The sequence below is a fragment of the Cherax quadricarinatus genome, chromosome 78, assembly GCF_038502225.1.
Source record: "Cherax quadricarinatus isolate ZL_2023a chromosome 78, ASM3850222v1, whole genome shotgun sequence".
Lineage (NCBI taxonomy): Eukaryota > Metazoa > Arthropoda > Malacostraca > Decapoda > Parastacidae > Cherax > Cherax quadricarinatus.
Genome location: NC_091369.1, coordinates 9,719,752 through 9,731,670, shown reverse-complemented (window position 1 = coordinate 9,731,670; position 11,919 = coordinate 9,719,752). Strand labels below are relative to the sequence as shown.

The following is an 11,919-nucleotide window of genomic DNA, read 5'->3' as shown; positions in this document are numbered from 1 at the left end:
CAATGCAGGACCAATGTGTAGCTGTTAAAAAAAAAAAAATGTACTGCAAAAATCTAAAATCTAACTGCAACTTAAGCCATTCTCTTGGACTTAAAATATTTTAGTTACTATCAGTATGCAGCGATGTATAGCCCTTGTGACTTAGCGCTTCTTTTTTATTATAATAATAATACTATCAGTATGGCACAATTTTAATGCACATATCAAAAGTGTTGGCAATGATTACCTGGCTAGCCAAACTCTTCTTCAAATACAATCACCAAAAGGGTATTATAGTAGTACAGATACAAAGAAAAAGCACATTCAGAAGAGAAAGATTCTTGACTTACAAGACACTGTCCAGGAAAGTGAAAACAAATTAAATAAGACAAAACATCACTAGTAAAGGTTTAGTACAATGAGACTAACATTTAATTTTTATTATAATTTTAAATAATATTTCATATTTACAGTTATTATCCCATCACAAAATGTTCATATCTTGTGTATCCAAAGTTTTAGAATAATGGTTAACATATCTGTGCTATGGAAAAGAACCTTATTCTCTCCCATTAAGTTTTTCCTAAAATATTACGCTGAAGCACCAATTGGTGGTCTGTCACTTTTTAAGTAGATCCAAATTATACTAATATTCCATGTAGGTCATTAGAATGATGGAGGCTTAGTCCTCCATTGTCTGACAGTGAAAACAATTGTTGAAAATTTATTTTCATTTCCACAAACAATGTGTGTAAACTTTCAGGTAATATTTCTACCACTGTTGTTGACTTTTGGACTTGAGCACAAAATCCAAACCGTATTTAAAATGTAAAATTTTAACAAATTCTGCCTTTATCTAGACTTCGGGAATAACGTACTTATTTAAGATGAAAGGGAGTGATGAATGAAATTTGCATTACAGCAAGTTAATCTTAATTTATAAAAACTATATCATTAATAAAAGTAGTAAAGACAAAACAAACATAAGCATTTTCAGTCTAATGGATTTCTTGAGAGTCGAGATTTCAACCCCCATTTGTGTAAACACGGCTCATTACATTAATGTTAACTGCTTATAATAATTATAAACTATGTAAATATTTACAGAAACTACTGTTTTCTAAACTCTGACATAAGGCCAATTAGAAGTCTTTAATAGTCAAAAAGTGGATATGAAAAAAGAATAAATTCTAACAAGTAATGCAGTTATTGTAGTAATTTTTCAAACAGATATCTGTATAGGCTAATCACTTGTACATTTGTGTGATTAATACATTGGTGGCTAGAAATATTATCACAGTAGCCACCTGTTTATACACCCTTGAAGGTGGATGCCGGTGCTGGTAAGGGGTTCTTGATCCAAGGAAATGGAGCTATCCTCCCTTTCCATATATCAAACCTGAATACCTCCCATTCTCCAAGCGATGTACGAGAAGCGTGGGTTTAGTGGTTCCCCATAAATATAATAATAATCTGTTGATACAACAGATAAATGAGAGGGAAGCATGTTAGTAGCCCAGCTCAAGTCTTCACAAGCTACACTACAATAGTACTCCACTGATATGGGATCTGTTCTACTCATATTAAAATTTGAAAAATAAGCCGAGTCTTAAACATTAGTGTAAAAGCAACTGCTATAGATACTGTATAGTTATAGGAATGCAAATCACATCATTAGTTAGTTTGCAAATATAAAAATCTGCTTATCTTTATGGGTATAATATGAATCTCTGTCTTTATTGTATATATAATAAAATTTCTACTCAAAGGATTTTGTAGGGACATGTTTTCTGTTTAAATGTAAAATCTTTCTTTTCTAGACTAAAACTATAATTTAAACAAGTTTTATCATAAATACTGTTACTAAAGTATTGAACATAACTGCACTGTTTTAAATTATTAAACTGAATATAACATTTTGCAGTTTTGTTATTTATTTTTATGTGAATTTGAACCTGCTAAAACTTGTTAGATACTTAAAATACTGTTTATCCCATTAACAGATTTTTAACTGCAGTATTACTGTCCACTTGCTGCGTAAAATATACCACTGACAGATGTAAGATGAAAATTTAAATTTTTTAATTATTTCCAAAATCCACATAACTACAATTCCATTCAGTCTAATAGGCTATGAAAAGAATTCTGATAGATTATTCTCTCAATAATATTTGTTGTCTTTAATAAAAAAATTTTCCTTTGCTAGAAATCTGGGTTCCTTGAGGGCTCCTGATCTAAGGCACTGGATTTGCCTTCTTCCTTGGATTGAACCTGAATGCCTCCCATTTTCCCCAGGTACTGTATGACCCCTATGAATGTAATAACAACAACAATAATAATAATAATAATAACAGAGTTTCAGGCAGCAAAAGTAGATTGTCCTCCGGTTGTCCCTCCCTCACTATGACACCTCCAACAGACTGCTGCCAGAAACACTGCAGAAATATGACACTATACTTAACTATGTATAATATGGATTCATCAAGATTCTTAAAGCTTTTATACTCTCCATCATGTGGGTATAGAACAAAATTCCAGAGCCTGCACTTAATTGTAAATATAACACTTTCTTTGCCATAAGTGAAATCACAACTTAAAGAATTGTTTACATGTCACAAAAATTTTAAGATAATGCTATAATAGAAAATTTTAGTTTTATAAAGCTGAATGACTTGAAAAAAGGCATACAGCAAAATAGCTATCCTTTGTGAATTAGTTCCCACAGATCACAGACTCTCTGCTTCGAAACAAATTTACACTCAGACTAGATATTCAGAAAAAAAAAAGTGAAGCTGAAAAGGAGTTATGGCAAAATCTCTAGAACAAGCCAGACTCTTACAGCAAAGTTACTATCATCTGCTCAGAAATCAAGATGAATTCCATTGAATTATGAATCAATGAAAAATATTTATTAATATTCATACTTCAGCTGCTGTATAATCCTACGAGTTTTGCGCTTTCCCCTCGGTTAGAATAATAATAATAATCATACTTCAGCTTTATCAAAAAGCTTAAAAGTGTCATACACATACCCTAGAAATTTTTTCATGACAAGCCACTGTTATAGAAATGGTAAATGTATATTGCTGCAAATGATAAGATTTCTTTGTCATTTTGTGTGATTGTGTTACATATTTTTATCTTTATACTGTATATGTAAAAAAATGTTTTCCTTTCTGGGCTAACTTTCCATTATCTAAATGTACATATTAATTTTGTGAATGAATACACACAGTTCAAGTAAACAATGTGTAAAATAAGCATGAACACTAGCAAGATACTGTAATGCAGTCACATTATATATAATAAATAATTTATAATTTTTCATTTGTAATTGACTATTCTATGGCAGTGAGGTAGAAGCTCCTCTCCTCCAGTAACAGATGGCTAGCCATAACCTGGTCCTGGATGGATATTAGGTCTCCATTTAGCATTCAGTAATAACAGCGTTACAATCAAGAGAATGTATTTTGTATTATAGCATCTCTTGACTATTTTTCTTCAGTATTTCTTCATGCCAGTTATCAGTACCCAGAGGCTCCTGATCAATGTAAGAAAATCCAGGTGGATTAAAAGCTTCCATAAGTTGTGTTTCTTCACCACTGACTAAAGAATTCATACTACCGTTTGCTCCTAGATCCTTTGCACTAGTGTTATTTGTACTTGAGCTATGGGTGTAGGTGAGACACCAACCCCGTGTCTGCTCAACTTCCTGTGTCACTACCACGAATAACTCCTTGTCTTTGTTTCGCAGTTCTTCTCGAAGATAATTTGTTAACTCTTGTTCCTAAAATAAAAAATATTAGAAATGTAAAAAATAAATAAAATTATATGAACAATAATGTACATGTATTACGTATTTAAATTTGATGGCCATCTTCCACCAAAGTAGCGTGACCCCCCAAAGAAGAAAACACATTCACCATCAAAATTCAAGATAATAATTATTGTAAACTCCTGTACAACACAGTAGCTACATTATGGCAAACTAGAAAATAGTTATATTTCAAGACTCTTGACACAGCTCAAAAACAAAAAAATAACAAAAGCTTGCTTTATTTCCCATTTATTAATAACAGTATATGTATGTGATTTATTTCTGTGTTTATTTACCCAATGTAGTCCCAGAGTGTCAGATTACAATTTCTGTCAGTCAAGACAGGGTGATGTGTAGATGTGTGTGTGGTATTCTTACTTTTGCCACACATTTTACTGCGGGTGTGAATTATTTTTTTGTTAATAAGGCCAGTATACTGAATGATGACACAAGCATTATTCAAAACCCTTATGATTCAGATTACAATACAATACTGGATACTAATGCTACAGTTACCAGGGTAAGTCAGGTGCCCAGAGTCACTGCTTGACTTCATCTCATCAAGACACTGTCATGCCATACAACTAAGTGGTTTTTAGTTAACCCCTTAACTGTCCAAACGTAGATCTACGTTCTTACCACTAGCGCTCCGAACGTAGATCTACATTTTATTTTTCCTGCCTTCAAATTTGGCATGATAGGCCTGAGCAGCTTAGACATGAGAGAGTGGGTCTGCACACTCAGTGTACGCTGCATGAAAAAAATCAGGGACCATGCGGTACCGCATGGTAGCATCAGTTAGTTTCAGCTCCATCTTGGGTCAACATCATGACACAACCTCGTGATTCACTCACGCCTCATCATATTAACACTCAGTTGTATGGGGTAGTGATCACCAGGCCTCAAACGAGATGACGTCTGTGGGCGCTGGTCTATTGCAGGAGTTGCTCCTTTGTACTTTGCAATTATTTGTCTGATTACTGACAGGCAAAATTCACCATATTTTGGTGTTTTGTTGGTCTTCAACTTGTATATGTTATAAGCATTTAGCATAGAGATATCAACAAGATGGAAAAAAAGTTTGATATACCACTTATAACTCTTGCGTACACAGTCTGCAAACCCAATCTGCATGTCACATTTGTCCACTAAGCGCATATTGAGGTTGTAGTCCATGACAGCTGCAGGCTTTAGAATGGGTTCATTGGTCTCTCTGTTGTCCCTGCCACTGGGTACCATTTCGTTTGTGTGAACTGATGTCAACAATGTGACATCACGTTTGTCATGCCACCGAAATGCCATGATGTCATTGGCAGCAAAGGCTTGCACCTCACCTCTGCGAGTGCCAGCGTCGAACCTTGGCATATGTTTGCGATTACCACGCACTGTGCCACACACGTCTGTCAAGTTCACTCGCAAGAAATCACTGAGTAAGGGGCTTGTGTACCAGTTATCAGTAAATAACATATGCCCCTTACCAAGATATGGTTCCATCATTGTTCGAACCACATCACCAGAGATACCCAATAACTTCATGGTATCTCTCAAAGTATTACTGCCAGTGTACACAATAATATCTAAAACAAGACCACTTCTGCAATCACACAGTACAAATAGCTTTATACCAAAGCGTTTCCTCTTGCTTGGTATATATTGCTTGAATGAGAGTCTTCCTTTGAATAAAATCAAGGACTCATCAATAACAAGCTTCCTGAAGGGATAAAAATACATGCAGCACTTTTGTTTCAGGTACATAAACACATTTCTTATCTTATATAACCTGTCGCTTCTGTCAGGCCTGGTTTTGTCTGAAAAGTGTAACATACGCAACAGTATCAGGAAACGATTGACACCTATAATGTCACTAAAACCTGGAGTTGAAATCAGGCGATCTGTTGTCCAGTATGTGGTGACAGTGTGCTTATACACATGTGGCATAAGCATTATTGTGGCAAAAAACAGGTACATCTCTGCCACAGTTGTCTCCTTCCACTTGTGTAGCCGTGATTTTGGTGAGAAAATTGTATTTGCCATGGTGTATTCACAGTATGTGTTGGTTTCCCTGACAATGATGTCCATCAGGGGTTCATCGAAGAATAACTCAAAGCAGTCCAGTTCACTGGCATTGTTCCCAAGTGGACAAGATGGCTTTATTCCACTTTGTGTTTCATCAAAGTCATGGGGACTGGGAACAAACTCGTCACCGTCCTGCCAATCCCAGATGCGGTCTGCTGGTGGGGTCTGGATATTGTACCGTGGTTGTGGCTGTGCAGGTTGTGGTGGTGCAGGTTGTGGCAGTGTGGGGTAGGGTGAGGCTGGTTGTTCTGCTGAGTCAGCCGCGTGGCTAGTAGCGTGGCCCGGTGATGGTGCCACATGGGCCGTGCCACCCTCACTATCACCACCACTGCCTCCTCCCTCACTGTCACCATTCATACCCATCGTTACAATATCGTCATCTTCACTATCAGGTCGTGGTGTTGGGCCACGGGATGTGCTCCCAGAGTTTCTCCTTCCCCTTGGAACAACATATGAAACACTACCAGACCGCATGCTACGTCGTACATACTGGCGCTTCACTGGGGAATATTCACTCTCACTGTCACTAGAACTGCTTTCAATGACCTTGAAATCACTATCACTATCACTATCACTGCTATCATCAGGGTGTTGTACACGACCAAATAGTTTCCTCTTTCGTCCTGGTACAGGCGAAGGTGAATGTGAACAAGCCGGCACAGCACCAGAGGTCGAAGGTTGTGGGTCATCTGGGTTTTCGTCACTATTTACGTTATCCTGGGCACTTTTTTCGTTAACACTCACTTGAAAACCCTTGAATTCACTGTCACTGACATTTTCATCGCTGTTAGAGCTATCACTTGGGAACAAAAGACCTCCAATCCGCCGAGGAGTGAGGAACTTCTTACCGAGAGGCATGGTGAAAATGGACTGACAACATGGCGTTCCCACAATGCACCGCTAGGTCCCAGATTTTTTTCACAGGGTGCACACCGACCACTGAGACCCATTCTCTCCCGTGTAGGCCTACCAGGCCTTTGGCGCGCGATTTGAAGCCGCTAGAATTTGTGCGTATAAATACGTCAGAAACATTGGCTCGTAAGACGTATTTATACGTCGGAAACAGTCAAAGGGTTAATCGAGGAAAGTTATAAAGAACGTGAGTCTAGTGGATTTGAAACCGATGTGGTCCCTAATTATCAAGGAACTGGTGAAAATATTGATAACCCAATGACCCTCAGCCCATCACCTCTGGGATGGCCACACTGGCCATCCCAGACCCTCACCGAAGTATCTCTGGGATGGCCAGTATTACAACCCAGAGGCTACTACACAAAAGGAAATAATCACATTCTGTCATTTTTGGTGAAGACGAGAGTGAAAGTGATATAAGTGATGACAACATCGATTTTATGCCCATGGATGATTCGTCGAGTGATAGTGACATACTTTATTCCCCAGTGAACCATATGTTTAGGTGTTGTCGCCTATGTTCAGGCAGTGTGCAAAAACACACATTGTACTGTACAAGAGTTTACAATAATATGAAGTAAAAATAATGTAAGAATTTGTATGTACAGTGTAAAGAAGAAAGCCAAGAATGGCCTCAGACTTATTACCAAAGTTAATTGTACATTATGACAACATATAACTTACATGCTACTGTATATTACTGCACTGTATATTATGGAGGTTCTTCATTCTATCACTTGAGCCACAATACGTGTGCTCCAATACATTTAAACTCACCTTTCCAATTATTTCTGGCGTTTCTAACTTTGAATCCAAGTTGTAGTATATTCCTCTTATATTACGAATAGCAATCCAGTGTTTACGCCGTAGTGGTAATTGCACAGGTCCTAGACGATACTCTGATGGTACATTCAGGATGAATCCAACTACTTTATCCAGTGCAATAACTTGAGGATCTCTGAAAGAAGTTTAGAAAACAAAAGCAGATCCTACTTTTTAAACATTAAGCATTATTTACTTTCAGAAAGGACAAGACGAGAAATACAATACGGGTCGGCCATCACTAATCGGGCATCATTGGGACCGGCAGTGTGCCGGATTAGTGAGTTTGCCGGATTACAGAGTGGTTAGGTTAGAATACACTTAATTAACCTATCAATAGATAGACTCTTTCTGCTACATCTTCCTCTTCAAGGGGGGCTCCTTGGCGTGGTGAAGAGGCTCTTGGTCTGAGGAATTAGACCTGTCGGTCTCCTTCCTCAGACCGAACCTAATTACCCCCCAATCCCCCATTCCCTATCCCATCCTCCCCTTTTTCCTTTCCTCCTCCTCCTCCCCACCCCTCCTTTTTGCCCTTCCTTTTTGGCCTTTGGGTTTTCTTTTTTTTTTTCCCCCCCCCCCCCACAGGCACACTAGTTCCTAGGTAGGGGAAAGGGTACCGGGGTCCATCCCATTCCGTTGAGGTTCTTGGCGGTGGCGTAGTTTGCCGTGGAATCTGGATTGCCTGGGGATGTCCCGATCCCTCTCCGGTATCCCGGAGGGTGGCTTTGGGTGTCTCTCAGGCGACGGGTGTATCTCTGGAAGCCACCTTTTGGATTCCGGGGGTGGTGGCCGAAGGAGGTATGCTTTGTGGCGGATTTCCGGCCACCCTCTCTTTTGTCCACCGAGGTAGCTCGGCAGATGTGAGGTTGCTATCCCGGATTGCCAGTTTACTGGCATGATGGGTAGGGTATGGCACGGGTTCTATGCTGCATCTGTGCTACTTGCGGTGCTGAGGTCCTCTTGGGCGCGGAGGGAGATTTCTGGCCCTTTCATCCCTGCTAAGAACTATCCCTCCCCGGTCCCCCCTTTTTTTATTCTTTTTTTTATTTTTATTTTCTTTTCTTCTTTCTTTTTTATTCTTAAAAACAAAAAGAAAGAAGTAACCTAACCATGGCAGCCCTAGTCCATGAACCTGCTACCCCCGGGCCCCTTCTTGATACCGCACCCCGTTCTGACCCCGCCTCGTCTTTGGACCACTCTTCAGACACTCCTCATGCCTCTGTACCTCTTGCCGGTGCTGTTTCCTCACCCGCTTCAGGTACTGAGGCCTTGACTGACTCCTTCGATTAATCTGACCTTCGCTCTCTCCTCTGACTATGCTTCCGGCCTATCCCTCTACGGTGCGGCAATTTTCGAATCGCCGACCCATTCCACGTCGGACCAACTCTGGTCCCACGCCTAAACGCCAACGACAATTACCTGCTGATGATACTTCTCCACCTTCTCGTTCTTCTCAGAAAAGATCGACACATCCTTCACTACCTTTCCACGCTCAGTTTCAGACTGCACAATGGACTAAATTCTTCACTTACGACCGACTTCCTCTACTGCCTATCTTTCTGACCACAGTATTGGCAAGGCACTCCTACGCCATGTTGGTAAAGATATTTCTTTTCATGCTCTTAAGAGCGGTACGCGCATCATCACTGTACAGAATGCTACCCAGGCTCATGAGCTTTCTCGTCTTTCCCATATCGATACTGTTCCTGTCACTATTGAAAAACATCATTCCCTCAATTCTTGTAGTGGTACCATCATTCTGCCCCATACCATAGTTCAACAAAATTTCCAGACATGTGGCACTGACATTCTTGAACAGCTGGAACTCCAAGATCTCCCAATCCTCAAGGTAGACACTTACGTTCTTCCTGCCCGCGGGCGGAGACGATACCCTAGCAATGTGGCTCGTTTAACTTTTGACAGCCGTGGACTCCCATCCTCAGTTTATGTAGCAGGACATCGGTTACAAGTTCGAAAGGTGATCCCTACACCGCAACAGTGTAGAAATTGCTGGCGATTTGGCCATCCAGCGAAATATTGCAGATCTATCGCCGAATGCCCAGTCTGTGGTGCCGATGACCATTCTAATATGTCTTGCAATCGACCTCCCTCTTGCCTTAATTGTCATGAGGCTCACCCTTCGTACTCTCGCCGTTGTCAAGTCTACTTAAACGAGCGGGAAATCCGTTACCTCAAAGAGGCAGAAGGTCTCCCTTATGCCATGGCAGTTTCTCATCTCATCCTCCAAGGGAGACTATCTCGTGTTTCTTATTCCCGTGTTTCAAAACGTCCCCCACTTCTGGTATCCCATCTTCTGCACCCACCTCTGTGGTTACCTCTCCCATAGTCACTCCTGTATCTACTTCTTTTGCTGTCCTCGGCTCAGATGTCCCTACTTCAACGCCTCAGTCTGATCTCGCTTCTTCGTGTTCTCTCTCACAAGCCTCAGTAGCGAAGAGATCTCGTATGACACCTCCTCCCAATCGTCCCTCTACTTCTCAAAAGTCAAAAAAAGGTCCGTTAACACCTCCTACCCATCTTCCACCTCCTCATTTTACCTTCCCTGTCTCTGTACCTGGTTCTCCCCCTCTCACTGGCTCTGTTACAAGTGTAGAGGTTCACCCTCCTCCTCGTACTGTACCTTCCTCCCCTGTTCCCTCCCAAGTTTCTTCCTCTTCTGCCACCTCCCAGGTTTCTGCCTCTTCTGTCCCCTTCCACGCTTCTCCAGTTCCCTCCACCCTTTCGCCCCCCCCCTACCTTGGTAGAGTCCAATACAGTTCCAATCTTTAATCATCCTCCCCCTACCATTTCCAATATTGTCTCCCATACGACGTCTCTGAATTCCGAAACACTTGAAGCAATCTCTGAATATATTGCAGAGACCAAACCATCAATGGACACTGATCCACCCTCTGCTCCTTCTCTCTCCTCTGCTCCATCTGCGCAACTCCTTTCTTCACAGCGCACCGTTCCTTCACTGCTTGAACGTTTTCCACTGCCTCCGCATGTGGACTTTTCTAACCCCTCTAGTCCGTAGGAACCCTTACCTGCGGATTTCAGGTATCTTTATCATTGCCAATCATGGCCTATTTACAGTGGAATATACGCGGCCTCAGGGGTAATCGGGGTGAGCTTCAGATGTTACTCTCCCAGTTTTTCCCTGTTGATGTTTGCTTACAGGAACCAAAATTACACTCTGCTGTTATCTCTCCCATCTCAGGCTATAATTTATTGTATTCTTCAGATCCTTTTCCTGATGGGACCTTTAATGAAAGTGCCCTTCTTCTACGCACTGATATTCCGTACCATTAGCTATTTGTTCGTTTTCGCTGCATTACACAGCAGCCCGTATCCACTTGCATAGGTGGTATACTCTCTGTTCTTTATATCTCTCTCCTTCTCCGGCATTATCTATTCCGGATATTGCCTTTCTTGTTTCGTCATTACCGCCACCGATTCTGTTACTTGGTGATTTTAATGCCCCACCATTTCCTCTGGGGGGGGTCTCACTGTGATTCCCGTGGCATTCAGTTAGAGGCTTTTCTTGCCACCCACCCCCTCCATGTTTTAAATACAGGTACTCGCACCCATTTTGATCCTCGGACTCACACTCTCTCTCGCATCGATCTCTCAGTCTGCTCTTCCTCCGCCGCATTAGACTTCACTTGGTCTGTTCTCCCGGACTTACATGACAGCGATCATTTCCCAATCATTCTTACTTCCCCTTCATATTCACCACCTCTTCGCATCCCATGCTGGCAATTTGATCAGGCAAATTGGAACCTTTACTCACACCTAACTGTTTTTAGAGAGGTTCCTTCTTCGTCCTCCATCGATGAGCTTTTACACCTCTTCTCGTCTTCCGTTTTAACCGCAGCTTCTCATTCTATACCCCAAACTTCGGGCAGGCATTCTCAGAAATGCGTGCCTTGGTGGTCTCCTGCTTGTGCTCGTGCAGTACGTTTGAAACGCGCTGCATGGGGCAGGTACCGATACAATAGAACCACAGAGAGACTTCTTGATTTTAAGCAGAAGTGTGCGATCGCTCGCCGTGTCATCCGTGACGCTAAACGCACTTGCTGGCGAGATTATGTCTCCACCATCACCTCTGCTTCCTCTATGAGTGCAGTCTGGAAAAAAGTACGAAAACTGAGTGGTAAATATTCTCCTGACCCGGCTCCTGTTCTGCGGGTTGCAGGTGTTGAAATAGCAAACCCACTAGATGTTGCCAATGAAATTGGCAATCATCTGGTCCGTATTTCTCAGGGACTCCATCTATGCCCCTCATTTCTTTCCTCAAAGTCTGCCAGAGA

The 11,919-nt window shown here is 41.3% G+C and overlaps 1 protein-coding gene across 6 annotated transcripts in view; it reads right to left on the bottom strand.

Moving 5' to 3' along the window:
• Positions 1 to 409: 409 nt before the first annotated feature.
• The window catches only part of LOC128701615 (josephin-1), a 29,195-nt gene continuing 17,685 nt past the window's right edge, over positions 410 to 11,919 (bottom strand). For all 6 annotated transcript variants that reach the window (XM_053795437.2, XM_053795433.2, XM_053795435.2 and 3 more), the window contains exons 4-5: positions 7,562 to 7,742; positions 410 to 3,766 (exon numbers count right to left, since the gene is read on the bottom strand). In XM_053795437.2, coding sequence (XP_053651412.1) covers positions 3,455 to 3,766; positions 7,562 to 7,742 — 493 coding nt within the window. In that variant the 3' untranslated portion in view covers positions 410 to 3,454. The remainder of the gene's footprint in view (positions 3,767 to 7,561; positions 7,743 to 11,919) is intronic.